The sequence below is a fragment of the Plodia interpunctella genome, chromosome 29, assembly GCF_027563975.2.
Source record: "Plodia interpunctella isolate USDA-ARS_2022_Savannah chromosome 29, ilPloInte3.2, whole genome shotgun sequence".
Classification (NCBI taxonomy): Eukaryota; Metazoa; Arthropoda; class Insecta; order Lepidoptera; family Pyralidae; genus Plodia; species Plodia interpunctella.
Genome location: NC_071322.1, coordinates 321664 through 337561, shown reverse-complemented (window position 1 = coordinate 337561; position 15898 = coordinate 321664). Strand labels below are relative to the sequence as shown.

Genomic DNA, 15898 nt, shown 5'->3' with positions numbered 1-15898 from the left:
TAATAATTTTCATGATTTAAAAAAAAATACTTGTTCTCATTTATTGTATTGCCAGCAATAATAAAACATATTGTTATGTTTGTTCCAACGTCATGCAAAAATATAATTCAATCATTCCGGAATGATTTCAAAAGTCAGGTACAGTCAACAGCACATCAAGTTACCCTTCATTAAACTCTATTGCGCGGTAATTGCGGCGAGTTTGCAATGAATTTGGGCAGGTTGATACGCTGTTTACTGTACCTATAGGGAATTTTTATTTTTGCGGCGTTATCACGCAAGAGAGCAGCAACAGCTAATTTTGACATTGACAGTTCCACGACTACAATTGATATTAACATGGCAACGGCTGATGTTGGTACCGCACTGCTGAGAACTGCTTTCGATGCAAAAGTACGTATATTGCTATCTCTTTCGTCTGATCCGATCTCTCCTGGCGCGGTGAAAGGTACAACTGTTTGATATAATTACATGAGTCCTCTGCCGCGTTATGTCTGCCTCAAAAACTACTGTACAGATTTTCTTGTGTGAAAACCACAAGAACCAATAGATAATCTAAGTGCTGAGGAAGGTTTGGGTGTAGGCTTTTCACCCGAGCGAAGCCGCGACGGGCTGCTAGTATAAGCTATAATATGTATATTACTCTAAGGTATATTAAGACGAGGCTTAATGAAAGAGATACCATTACATTTTGTATCAAAAAGTTCTTGCAAGTGCTCCGACATTGGTGCAGTCTTCTTTGCGTAATATTCATTTATGTAAATTATCTGATATGTGAATGATAAAAAATCTGTTATGCGAACGAGTGAAGTCAAATGACCTACGTACGTAAAGAAATAAAAATATATAATTGTGAATATATTCGATTTTAAAAACAATTGTATTAAAAAGGTACCAAACATTTTAAATGATTTTCTGCCCGAGTGCATTCTATATGAGGTACCTTCTCATGCATGTTTTGAATGAAGAATATTTTTTTATTTATTAAACATATATTAAATTAACATTGTATCAGCACTTTACTTAAACAGAAACTTTTTGAACTTTCGCGTTACATAACTATATGTGGTCGTCCAAATCAAAAGGGACCTTATGGCGGCTGGCACCTAGGTCTTTATTGCCGTTGTTCCAATACAAAACAACGGCAATAATGACGTGAGTACCGGGCGCCATAAGGTCCCTTTTGATTTGGACAGCCACATATACTAGGGTGAATTTCACGGTCTTTCTTTAGTGTTTATTAAATTATACCATACACAGTAATCGATTTGATTATCCGATTTTATAATTAATGAGTTTGTTTAGGCATTTCCTCTCGGTAGTCAATCAAAATCAAATCATTTATTCAGAAATTAGGCCTTCACAGGCACTTTTTCACGTCATATTCTAAATTAAATGATGTTTACCAAAGCTACAAAGTACTAGCATTTCGGAACGACCACTGCTGAGAAGAAATGTGCCGAAAGAAACTCATTCGAACAGTGTCTAGTTGTCTGTTGTTGTATATATAATGCACTAGACGTTGGTCGTTGTGTGAGAAGCACCTTGTTTGTGTACGTACAACACGTGTGCAACACTCGGCAGAGCGGCGGCCGCGCGCGCGCGCTGAGCCGCGGTGCGCTGTGCGCCGCGCTGCTCTCCAACCTGCTGTCGCTCGCGCTCGGCGTCGGGCTCGGGTGTGTATCTCATTTCTACAGTACCTACAACAACTTGTATATGCGCAAACACAAACAACTAGGAATGAAAAATACTATTTAATCCATGCTAATATTACAAATTTTTACATGGTTCATATATGACCTAAAATAAATGCGAAAATCTGTCTGTCACGCTTTCACGGCTTAATCGCTGGATCGATTTTAATAAATTTGTGAATAATTATAATAACAATAACTCTCCCAACGAAGCAAATATTAGGTCCTTACATATGAAATTGGCGTTCGGTATAGGAGGAACAAAACGTCGAATAGTTTTTAATATAATATATTCATTTAATCAAAGTAAGAACCATTATTATCTATGCACTTTTGCCATCTCATAGGTAGTTCATTGATCCCTTTACTAAAAAAAAACATTTGGACGGGAATCAATAAAGTGCAGTGGAATTCCTACTCGTAAATAACGCGATATTTCAAGTTTTCCATTTTGTAAACAGAGTGACGCAAACAGAAAAATCAGAAGAAGAAAAAACAAATGAATGACGGTTAACGAAACACAAACACATGTGTAAATAGCTGTATAAATTTGAATTTGTAATTCTTGACCAAAGAGGAGAAATTAAACGCCATTTTCATATGTAAGAACCTAATATTTTGATATTACAATGGATGTTTATCTATATATGTATTTGTTATAAAATATAGTATCGTTGAGTTAGCATCCCATAACACAAGTCTCGAACTTACTTTGGGGCTAGCTCAATCTGTGTGATTTGTCCTAATATATATATATATATATATATATATATATATATATATATATATATATATATTGATTGATTTCAGCGTGTGGCTGAGCCGGAGAGGCGTGCTGCCGCCGCGACTGATCATCCTCAACTAGATACCACCAGCTGACACTACTCCACAACATGGCCGCAGAAAGTTTAACACTATTATACAGGGTGATGTAACACCTATATATATATATACATACGAAGTGATAAGACACGGTGACTTGGTTACATTATGTATGAGAAGTTTCAAGTTTATATTAACATTTTTTTAAAAGATTTAATGTTTTGAAAGATAGAAAAAAATGTTTATTTGGTACACCGATAAAGATTTAAAATAACAAAAGTTATGCATAGTTACAGTCTGTCCAGAAAGTGAGGAAAACGGATTCAAAATTCTTTATTCAATTTAGGATGATATACATCACTTATTGACGTCAAAAAATTACTTAAACTAAGTCTACTGCCGGCTTCCAAAGCGCAGGTGAAGAAGAAGCGGCGCAACAAACTTCACCGCAGCCTTTTCTCCAAGGACGTCAATTAACAAATATAGGTCTTATACATATATTAAAATTTATGAGGACGAATTTACATCATTTGTAAAAATGACAAAATTTGAATGAATAAATAAAAAATTGTGTTGTATTTCCAATAAAATTATTGAAAATTGTCACACAAAAAAAAATAGAAAGCTTAATTTACATTTTTTGAGGAACTAAATTTTTTCGTCATTGCAACACCGAATATAATGGTCAGGATTGGTTGATGGACGCCAGTGTTGCCCGTCGACAGGAGACAGCGCTGTCGCTTTTATTTCTTCACTTACTGGACAGACTGTATTTGCATTCCGTTAATCTTATCATTTCGTGTATATAGGCTTTGTAACCACTTGTATATGGTATATAGTCCACTGGAAACCTGAACTGTATAGTTTAGGTATGACACCCAGGTGAAGAACTTTGGTGAAGCACGGGTCCGGACTCGACTTGTGGCGCCTTCAATTGAAGACATTTTATACAGTCAATATTGACAAACTATCATTATATGTATATATTATATATAAAGTATGTTTTAAACTATAGGTTTAAAATATAATCTATTTAATCAGACAAATAATTTGCGTGAAAGTTTAATTCTTGCTACGAAATGTTATTCAGTATTTTGTTACCAATTAAAAACTGTTAGCTATCCGATATATTACAATAGAGGGCGTTACTAAGTTGAAAGCTTACTTGTATGTGGACCGTATGCATGTCTGCCAACTGAAATATGGACTGTCGTAAAGATATACGAATCGGTGACGTGATTTTGCTGGTTTCTCAGTGCGAGGTGTAGTTAATATTAATGTTGAAGCGTTTATCACTATACTGGCTTGTGAGGGCGACGTTTCAAGTAAAATTGCTTATAATTCGAAAGATTTCACACTAACTATAATAATTATGATATTTTTCACAAAAGTTTTAATGTTCCTCAGTTTAAACCATACGGATTTTTATTCTAATTAAGAAAATGCATTACATTTCAATAAGAAATACAAGCAGAGTCGCGGTCAAAAGCTAATATACTAATATCGCTTCGAAGTCTGACTGTCTCTTTGGATAGATAAAGAAAGAAAACTGAAAAAAAAAAACAAATCAGTGTATTGTTTAGTCTATGCCATTTTTGTATTTTTCAATACATCTCTTAGACTTTTGGTCATTTTGTGCGAATCGTCAATGATTTTGTGTTGTATGGAAAGTTACGAGCACACAAAAGGTTTACATTTGTTTTTTTTTTCCATAAAATTTGATATGGCAAAAAGTACATATTTATATTAATATATAGTGATTTGATGTTGTGACTGGGAGAGGCCATGTGCTCAAACATTTGAGTTTTACAAGTCGCAAAGTTGGCCAAAACTTCATGCTATGATAAATTATAGCTATCTCTGTCTTGTTGTGAAAACGAAAGGGTACGCTATAGGTTTCAATGTCTGGGCCGCTGTAGAGTGCGGCGGCTGTGATGTACAATGTACATCACACAGTACACAATGTTTATTGAAATGTTTAAGTTGTAACGCTTTAAAATCATTGAAGGTTCGCAAAAACCCTATACATATTTTTCTATGAAAGGACTAGTCTTAAGAATATTATAAAAATACATTTTAAATTTTGTTTGTTTTGTAACTGTCATAAATATAACACAGGAAAAATTCACACGGTATATGAACGATATTTTGGTGTTAGACTACCGCGGAAACAGTCTAGCAAACATCTTAGAGAAATTAATGTGATTTTATTAAAAATATCTTTCAAAAATACTTAATTATTATTTCTATGTTATATTCTCGACATGTGGAAGTAGTTTGTTTATCTCTCGGAGTTAGGTAACACTGAACATTTGATGTTTAAGCTCATATCTCTGTAAATTTAAGTTTTGTCCACTTTTTCTTATAAAGTTTAACGATAAATCGACCGTTATTATGACTATTTCTCAATATAACAGCGACAATATAATAAAACTTTTAATATTGGATATTATAACCGAAACAAAATTTTACATTTTTCCAAAAGTAGCTTGACCTTTTTAGAAAAAATATATATTAAAAAAAACAGCTTGGTGATTTTCTGAAACGGAAAATGTGGACAGATTATATATTTAAAAAAGCGATTCAGCTGTGATTGTGAAAACGGGGGAATATTTTATTTATGGGAAAAGCGCGCCATTTTTTAGAAAATACTAGAAAATTACTCAATGGATTCGTTGTTTACATATTTATATTTGGAATGATTGATTAGGAATATGTGAATTTTATTTTAAAATTGCCTTTCGGATTCCCTTTCAATTGATTTTATAAAACAAGTGTACTGGCAAATACATTTTATTCCCTTTATATATCCCTAATCAATCATAAGTAATACCTGAAAAGGGAATTATTTTTAAGTTAAAATGCATAGTAGAGAGTTTGGATCGCTAGATTGTTTATTCGATTAATATTATGACAGTAAATTAGAAATATATCATTTACGGGTGGACCAAGACTTAACGCAGATAACATTGTGGAGGGTGAAATTAGTCATAAACTAGTAATTACTACTGAACTTATAAATTTATTTATTTATTAATAAATAAAAATATTTGAAAGGACTTTTTCGGCCACGGCTGTATGTAGTTCAGACCACTGTTGTTTTTATTTTATTTAATCTGCAAAAAGTCTGTTCTTTTTTTTTAACTTAAATATTTTTTTTTTTACAAATGGCCAGTTTAGTGTTTTATGTGCATAGGTTTTTTTCGGTTTTTGAATTGAGTTGTGATCTCATTTACTGTCAGGAATATAGGTAACGCGAAATTTTTGTAAATACATACATGTTACACGTGTCATTTTAATCACTAATGTAAGTGCTTAAAATATAAGGATATATGCATTTTTATAAAATAACTTTATTTACAAAAAGCATCATAAATACAAAACAAAAATGCCGTTTTACAAATAAAAATAATCTTCCAACGTGCCACAGGGAGGCAACGTGCCCAGTATACTGGCAGCGTTGCCCCGTTGTATAGCGAGGCTTACACGCTGAGCAAAAAAGCTGCCAGCCCTCGAGTCTCCCGTTGCCTCCACGAGGCGCGTCGTTATTTCTCTTAAAAATAGCCTTGCTTCAGGACCCCAAGGACCCATCGTTTCAACAGCAAAAGGTAAAAAATAATAATTATCCACCAGACCCATATATTTTCGCATTTTGCCTGCTTCAGCCGCACTAGCCGCCGCGCCGCCATGAAGAGAGGTGGACGGTAAATGTGACGGTGCCAAAGTGTCAACACATGTGGCATCCCAAACCAGGCTCCTTCCCAAGCGCCAAGGGACAAGGGACATACCGTCCGGGCGTTTACCGTCAGCACGGAATATCCCGTTGGGTTCCAAGATTGAGGGGATACCAATCGTTGCCAATGTTCTGCGAATGATATCATTGAGAGATGCATGACGAGGAATTCGCCCTACACTTCTCACACAAGACAGGCCATGATGGCCGAAACTGTTAACGGCCATACCACATTGACAAATGTGGGGTTGATTTATTTTCGCACCCAAGCGAAGTCCCATAGCCAAGGTAAAAGTGGTTTTGTCTAAAAGAGTGCCTACATGTTTTGATGGGAGTGCCCGAAGCCAATAACCAGACTCTTTCTCCATTAAAGCTAGAAAGCGAGCACGATCCTCCAAACGGCTGCACTGAGACAGAGTCCTCTCCTGGATGGCCTTGCATAAAGGATTGTCCCACTGTCGCTGTGAACTTCTGTTTAGTGGTAACTCCTCCGAACTAATTGACCGCCATACCTCCTCAGCCTCGCTCAAGCCGCACACCTCAATGGGACCCGATAACGGGGACAGAATCCTACCACATAATGAGGATGCCGCATGAGCGGAGGACAAAAAGGCTGGAAGAGCCACATCAGATACTTTACGCACGCCTATGCCTCCAAAACGAACTGGTAGTGAGGCAAACTGCCAGGCCTCGCTATTTATTTCAGAATTGATCACTCTTACCAGTGAAACTTTAATAAGTTCATCAAGGACTTCTAGATGATTGTGATGCTTCCACAATAACGAGCACCGTATAGCATAAGTAAACTTGGGCACAAAGAGGCAGAATTTTATAATAAAGTAAGCCATGTGAGGATTAATTTTAAATAAAAGGTCTGAAGACGCATTAAATTTAATGACCTGTTCATTTACGAAATTCTCAACAGAACCCTCCAACACCGGGGCACCCAAAATACGTAAACTATCCCCATTCACCAAAGTCAATCCAGGAGCTACTGCTAGAAAACTTGAATAAATATTGTCTCTGTCTGAATCTGCAAAGGAATCGCCTATGTATAGTTCGCACTTGGAGAAATTTAGTTTTAACCCTACCTCTTCAAAACTATGAATCAAAGTCTCCAAGTCCGCCCTTACGGTCTCAGCGTTCCCACCCAAGGTCCCATCATCTAAATACCACATATTTAGAGGAGAACTGAGAGTAGATATTATAGGGTTTATACCGAGACTAAATATGGCAGGTCCTAAAGGATCTCCCTGTTGACAACCTGTTACAGATTTTATAAGTTTATCCTTGTAGACAAGATTTGATGGTGTACCGTAACATTGCCACAAATATGAATAAATATCTGGAATGTGCTCTCTAGCTTCTCGCAAGAAAACACCTCTATCAATTGAATTAAAAGCATTACATATATCAAGTTTTAACAAAACCTCACTATTAGCAGAATTGATAAAAGTCCTAGCAGAGTGTACCATAGCCTCACAGCCACCCTTCACTCCAAAACCTAACTGCTTAGGCTGAAATAATGAAGACAAAGTAATGAAAACATTTTTGCAAACAATTTTGGAAGCCAATCTTCTTATTGTGCAACCTACTGCTATCGGACGTATACCACCATCCTTTTTGACGAGGGCACATAAATTAGCCCCATACAAAATCCTGGCTACTTCATTGGGAACCTTACCGGCCAACATTAAATTAATGAGCGCAACCAAACTCTGCAGTAAAGCGCGGCCCGTATCACCAGTGGCACCACACAAAAGGTCTTTCAAATGCTGTGGTGATAAGCCATCCAGACCGCTTGCAGATCCACCTTTAAAAGAATTAAGAGATTCCAATACTTGATCAGCAGAAATTTGTAGGTTATGGTCTGCATCTACAGGAGGATCCGGGTGAAGATTACGCGTTGTATTTTGAGGATGTTTTCTCACCAAGGATTCAAAGGTTTCATCAGTTTCTGGAGCAAGAGCATCATTGGAAAAAATCAAATGAGCTGCCCCCCTCACATCCCCATCGCTAACCTTATTCTCAATTCTCTTAATCCTGCCAAATAGAACATTGTTGGACCTATTTATAAAGCGTTGCGCATCCCCAATACTAACTAGACAATGATCATGTTGACAACAATTCGATTTTATGAGTTGGGTTAGGGAAAATGAACGTCCTTCCTCACCGTGTACATGCAAAATTCTGAAAGCAAAAGACAATAAGCCTTCCCAGCTTTCTATACTGTTGGTCACAATGATATTGTCGATAACTTTTTTTAAAGCTGTTGCAACCGACAATCTTGCACCCCTGGGGATTCTCTTGACTACTGGCAAACATTTTTTGTACTTAGACAAAAGAGCCCAAAACACACCCTCCGGATGGTGACTATCACCTGGACCGGAAACTGCCAATAAAGGAGGAGGCCCATCAGTATTGGACCTGTGATTAGAACTTGATACCGATGAAGATGAAGCCTTATGAACCCGAGAAATATGTACATTAAGACCCCTACGTCCTTTAAAAAAACGCGGGCGATCACACTGCTCACACTTTTGGTAAGAATCTAAAGAAAGAACCGTGGGGCCAGCTACAGGCGACACTGCAGCAGGAGCTGGGTCTGGTAGTGACATTATAAAGGTAAAAAAAAAAAAAAAACAAATAATAATAAATAACATGCAACACCATGCATTAAATTAATATAATTTCCAAACTCGTTACAATGACAGTATTTATATTAAATCAATCGCTCAGAAATATAATAATCCAATTACAATATACATTTTTTTAATTATTAATTATATTAATGTTTCATATAAGTCAACCAGATATAAAATAAAAAGTTAAACTGTCAATTGCCTAAATACATTTATAATTCAGTCACAATAATCTTGAAATAATATGAATTTATTGCAAATCGTCATTATAATTTAATTCCTATAATCACAAAAATAATAATAACAATGAAGACAAAAAATTATTCATGTAAAACATTTGCATTCCAGTTCATAACATGTCCATAAAAAAAACACAATCAATAATATAAATGTAATATTTTAATGATAATAAAAAGAAAAACATAACTAGTAAAGACAACTAACTACAGACTAAGATTCGAACTCGTAACCCGCAGATCAGAAGCAAGACGCGTTGACTACTGGACCATTTTATTGATGACGATGACGATGAAATTGTTTATCGGAACATAATAACCAGCTGATATTTAATCATATGATGGTGAATATCGATTGTTGGTTTTAAAGACACCTTCAGCCAGTAGTTGTTATAAAACAACCAATTGAATAAAATAACCAATTAAGTACTTATATAGATTTATAAGTGAAAAGCACTGTTGCACAAAAACCACTACACTGCACTGCACACACTTCTTCATGATTCTTCGACTTGATTGAGCCAAAACACGACCAAAGCCAAAGAGCAGCTATTTCCTGAGGTATTTTCGTTTATTAGCCAATTTAGAAGTATTCCATTGTCGAATTATACCACGAACAGACACACATATGCCTCGATGCGTATACTTTAAAAAAAATATTCAATTCACATTAAAGTGGTAACTGTATTATTTTTAAGGAATTAAAATGTACAGAGTCTGTGTTTACTGTGCAGCGCCCTTCCACCTTCTCACACATTTTTATTACCAGTGCTTTTTATTTGGCCATTCCATCTGTCATTGGCCACTCCGCCGGTCAACATGGAACTATCAATTCCGGTTACAATGTGTCTGAGATGATGATGATGAAGCAACAATAGCATTCAGCCGAGGACTGACGCAAACATGCGGCCGGTCGTAAAATCACAGCCTATTCTTTAGGCTGGGTGCAAGAAATTTAATGTTCGTGGCGCCACAGCCGATATGAGACATAATCGTCTGCTTTCTTCATAAACGTCTCAATTTATCTCACCAATTTCAGGATATCGGGCCAAAAAATGAAACAATAAATAATTTTTCAGATTTTTTTTCAATATTTTTCTCTATTTTACTTAATCCAACATATAAATAGTACTCACTACATATAAAACTCCAAATTTTATTATTTCAATGGATAAACGCCATGACAAGTACTTTTTATGTAGATTTTTTTTTTTTTCAATTTAAACCGAAAAGTTATATCGATGATTAGGCGAAATCAAATAAATTTAGCACGACAGGATTACTACATGTTTTGTCACGGCAGTGAGACCAGTGAAAAATATTTGGAGTTAAAAACAAAAAAAAAACAATATCAGTATAGTAGAAAACTAAAATTTCATTGTTGGGATTTTATAAGTGCATTGAATGAATTTATTTTCCGAAATGACATGTTTTTTTTCAGCAATTAACTTTTGATAATAATATGAAGAAGTTAAAATACAATTTTACAATACAGAAAAAAAAATTGGATTTTTTAATGGTTGGATAGAACTTTGAAGACTATTTCGTACTGAATCTATTCTACACAATTTATTTTATATTAGCGTCAAAAAACCATGTCATTTACAATCAAATTTAAAGAGTAATAATTTTCATGATTAAAAAAAATACTTGTTCTCATTTATTGTATTGCCAGCAATAATAAAACATATTGTTATGTTTGTTCCAACGTCATGCAAAAATATATTTCAATCATTCCGGAATGATTTCAAAAGTTAGGTACAGTCAACAGCACATCAAGTTACCCTTCATTAAACTCTATTGCGCGGTAATTGCGGCGAGTTTGCAATGAATTTGGGCAGGTTGATACGCTGTTTACTGTACCTATAGGGAGTTTTTATTTTTGCGGCGTTATCACGCAAGAGAGCAGCAACAGCTAATTTTGACATTGACAGTTCCACGACTACAATTGATATTAACATGGCAACGGGTGATGTTGGTACCGCACTGCTGAGAACTGCTTTCGATGCAAAAGTACGTATATTGCTATCTCTTTCGTCTGATCCGATCTCTCCTGGCGCGGTGAAAGGTACAACTGTTTGATATAATTACATGAGTCCTCTGCCGCGTCATGTCTGCCTCAAAAACTACTGCACAGATTTTCTTGCGGTTTTCACCAATAGATAATCTAAGTGCTGAGGAAGGTTTGGGTGTAGGCCTTTCACCCGAGCGAAGCCGGGACGGGCTGCTAGTATAAGCTATAATATGTATATTACTCATAATGAAAGAGATACCATTACATTTTGTATCAAAAAGTTCTTGCAAGTGCTCCGACATTGGTGCAGTCTTCTTTGCGTAATATTCATTTATGTAAATTATCTGATATGTGAATGATAAAAAATCTGTTATGCGAACGAGTGAAGTCAAATGATACGTACGTAAAGAAATAAAAATATATAATTGTGAATATATTCGATTTTAAAAACAATTGTATTAAAAAGGTACCAAACATTTTAAATGATTTTCTGCCCGAGTGCATTCTATATGAGGTACCTTTTCATGCATATTGTTATGAGGCGTAAATTTCAACTGAAATTATTTTAAGGGTCAATTCATGAAGGCTGTTATTTTAAAAATGCCAACAAAAGACAGATGCAAAATCATGTCTTCACCCACTACGTGACAGAATAGACCGAGGAGCGGAACTCAGAACGCCACTGCCAATTGTGCGGCGTGCTCGGTGGAATTCAGATTAAACAGTGACAGGTTGTTAGCCCATCATCTATAAGAAGAATCTCCCCTTCGTAGCCTTATATTTGACACATTAAAATTTATAATCTGCGTGAATTTAAAAAAAAAAACGGAACTTTAAAAAAAAGTAAAGTAAGTAACATAATATAATGACAAATCTTCCTTAGTATGAAGATTCTCGCCTTCAAATAGTTTCAGTTAAATCTTGCGCCTGTCTGTCTGTCTGTCTGTCCGCTTATTGGTGTTGACTGCAGTTGGCCGAATGCTCTCTTTGGTCGCGCCAATGTTTCTCCACAACCTTTTTTATGTAATTATATGGTTTCGAATCAAGATCTCCTATGACATTTTCTACCTGCAAGAGAAAACAAAATTATTTATAAATTATAAAGAGGTAAGTGTTTGTGAGTTTGTATGTTTGAGGCGGGTAATATCTGAAACTACCGAACCAATTTCAAAAATTCTTTCACCACTAGAAATGTACTTATCCAAGATTGCTATAGGCTATATTTTATCTCAAAATTCCCACAGAAGCGAAGCCCCGGGCAATATCTAGTATTATAATATACTGTATGTGAGCTGAGCTGTGTGAGGGGATGAATGAATTATGGTGGGTCTTTATAAAATAAATAAATAAATAAATAAATAAATATATCAGGACAAATCACACAGATTGAGCTAGCCCCAAAGTAAGTTCGAGACTTGTGTTGTGGGATACTAACTAAACGATACTATATTTTATAACAAATACATATATAGATAAACAGCCAAGACCCGGGCCAATTAGAAAAAGATCATTTTCCATCATGACCCGACCGGGGATCGAACCCGGGACCTCTCGGTTCAGTGGCTAGAACCTTACCACTGCGCCACGGAGGTCGTCAAAATTATGAGACTAATAGAAGCCAAAACATTTTTTAAAATTTTTGTTTGTATGTTAGCGCATCACACTAAAACTACTGGATGGTATTTGATGCGGTTTTCATAGTTGTATAGCGGTATATAACTTAAAATCTGGTATAGGTTTCATATATTGCTTATAATCCGAGATATTGACAATAATTCGTGAGCGGACGCGGGCGAAACTGCGGGAAAATGTTAGTATTAGATAAAACCTACATAATTTTTAATTTTTTTTAAATGTTGTAATTTATATTAGGACAAATCACATAGATTGAGCTAGCCCCAAAGTAAGTTCGAGACTTGTGTTACGGGATACTAACTCAACGATACTATATTTTATAACAAATACATGTATAGATAAACATCCAAGACCCGGGCCAATCGGAAAAAGATCATTTTCCATCATGACCCGACAGGGGATCGAACCCGGGACCTCTCGGTTCAGTGGCAAGAACTTTACCACTGCGCCACTTGCAATATATTACCTAATTACCTATACATTCTTCTTTTTTTTTTCTACATTCTTTCTTACTTTCTATTCCAAGTTAAAACATTTATAGACCAAGAAAGTGATTTCCTAAAAAGTATATTTTAATTTATGCAAGTCAGGTTTGCTCTGGTAAAAATCTTAACAAATTTTACACCTAGTGACTGAGACATTCTCAGGGATCAGACAGTCTATTGGTGAAAAATCTACAAAAATCCTTTGTTTTTAAGTTTATTGCATAAGGCTGCGTCTCTATTGGTTGCAATAGCAACACTCTGTTTATCAACCAATCTTGACTCTATATATTATATTTTACTAACGGCCCGTCCCAGCTTCGCTCGGGTAGAATCATGATAAATTATACCCCTAAACTTTGTTCAGGAATCACTCTATCTATTGGTGAATCGTGCAGTAGTTTTTGAGTTTATCGCAAATATACAGACAGACGTGGTAAAGGACTTTGTTTTATAATATTATAAGGATTTGGTATTGTAATGGCAAAAAAAGTATTTCTTTAAAAATCCGCTTTGTTTACTTTTGTGACAGATTTTACTAGGCATCGGCAGTGCCGTGTTTCCTGAAGGAGCTGTGTTGGCTCGCAAGAAAGGGCCCAGACAGAAGGCCTGCCTAACTGCGGAAAACTACCTTATGTACATACCTTGTAAGGTGGTGTGATTGTGACTTCATTATAGATGCGAATATTCTGTCCGACCCATGTGACGTCGTCGATCACCCTCGTGATGGCCAGGAACAACTTCTGGCCTTCCGGGTCCAGGCAGGCCGCTAGCGCTGTCACCTACAAAATCAGACATTCAATGTTAAATACTTGCAAATGGTTTTATAACCAGCCAGGAACCATAGTCATCCTTTTTTTTTTTTTTTGTTTAGTTTATCAATATGGAAAGGCCAAGGGATCTAAGCCATCCACTCTGTAGTAGGAACCATAGTCAAAACCACGATGCTAACAAAAGACATTCCACCTCACTAATAAAAGTATTTACTTCTGGACCAGTCCATAGTGGACTGCTGTTTCAATATTTAACACTCTAACATGACATTGGGACGACTCTATTCCCATTGAAGGGTATTTTTCCTTTCGTCACCTCAATGACATCCAGGAAGATAGCTATTCTAAGGCAGAACGACGGAGATTATTGCCTCTTAGCAGGCATGGTATTTTATACACATCTTTTGTTTCATTCATACAAGTGAAACAACATGTGAGGAAACAAGACCTTTATGACCTTTTGCTGCCGAGAGCATATGTAGAGGTGGAAAGTTGTATAGAAATATTCTATACAATTTGGCTATGTTAGCTTGTTTTTTTTTTTTGGGAACAAATAACATGTGAAAAAGTTGACCTTATTTCATCATCCTATCATATCTAAAGACTAATCAGACTTCTACAGATAAAAAAAGCATAAAAACATAACACTTACTAATCTTTTCTTATTCTCAATAGAATTTCTAACCCTAGTGTTTAGTCTATGGAGATTGAGACTCTGGGGAGGCTCCGGGACTGTCGTCACTTCTTTCTTGATTTGGACGTCGCTGACGAGAGATAAGTTGACAATGTTGACATCGTGGCGCTTCGGGTTGCCGCTGGAAGATGGACATTTCAGTATCAGCATCTTCGTCTGAGGATCAAATGCTAAAACCTCGCCTTCAATTTCTTCGTTGTAACACGTTCTGGTGGCCACAATACTCCCGATTGTGAAGCAGTCCGACACGACAGTGGACATTTTTGAACTTCTGTTTTACAATAGTGCAATATTTCGCATGTAGCTCGCTGGTTGTGTCGACAAATTTTAATAAACGTGCTAAAATGTTTTGTTGCTGTGATCAACGTCCGCCATTGAGATTTGACTGACAGATGTCGCAGATTAAAAAGTGATTGGTGATTTTGCGTTTTGTTAACAAATTTCAAACGTTTCGTTTTTGTTTTGGTATTATAACAGCGAATGCGACAGACTACAGAAAAAAACCCCACGTGCCGTGCCGTGGGATTGTGCTTTAGCTAAGTGTTGCCAGACGAAATAACTTAGGCCCATATTTAGTAAAAGTTTTTTCGTCTTTCAATACAAAAGTAACGAAAGCCATGGAGATAAATTGAGGAAGTAATAAAACAAAATTGCCCACTTCTACACTTTCTTCTTTTAAACCACGCAACGGATTTTGATGCAGTTTTCAGTTATCTAGACAATTTATTCCTGAAAATTTATATACATTCTCCCTAGTATTATTTAAAAAATAACTATAATATTTTATTGTTTTTAATTTTATAATTCTCTAATAGGAAGCAGTAATTTGCAATAAAAGATTTACACTATAGTCGTACTACTTCGGAATAGAGATGGATTGACGCCCGGGCGCAAACTGGAACAGACTGGCAAATAACGGAGCGGCAAAGTGCTACGTCGTAGCAAAGGAGCCATGGAGCCCTATATCTGCTTTAGAATATTTCAGCAACATTCCAACCGTGTGAGAACATAGTAATCACAAAAATTTGCCATTTTATATTTTAACAAAAAAATAAACAATGGCGATATATGGTTCATTTGTTAGTTGCATGTGCAGTACAGTCTGCTAGAGATGAGGGCGCTGTCTCCTGTTGGCTGCAACACAACAAGTCTTGATCATTTTGGTATTGCAAT

General features: G+C 35.9%; 1 protein-coding gene and 1 long non-coding RNA gene across 2 annotated transcripts; one reads left to right on the top strand and one right to left on the bottom strand.

Annotated features, from left to right (window-relative positions):
• The first annotated feature begins 1298 nt into the window (after positions 1-1298).
• Positions 1299-5867, top strand: LOC128682199 (uncharacterized). The gene is made up of 2 exons (XR_008406091.2): positions 1299-1676; positions 2505-5867. It is a non-coding gene; the product is annotated as an uncharacterized LOC128682199 (long non-coding RNA).
• A 4328-nt stretch (positions 5868-10195) lies between these two features.
• Positions 10196-15165, bottom strand: LOC128682197 (protein LSM12-like). Its single transcript, XM_053766787.1, has 3 exons — positions 14684-15165; positions 13903-14040; positions 10196-12209 (listed from the first exon to the last, which is right to left on the bottom strand). Exons 1-3 carry the CDS (start codon positions 14984-14986, stop codon positions 12093-12095), a joined length of 558 nt encoding a protein of 185 aa, XP_053622762.1. The 5' UTR covers positions 14987-15165; the 3' UTR covers positions 10196-12092.
• Positions 15166-15898: the final 733 nt, after the last annotated feature.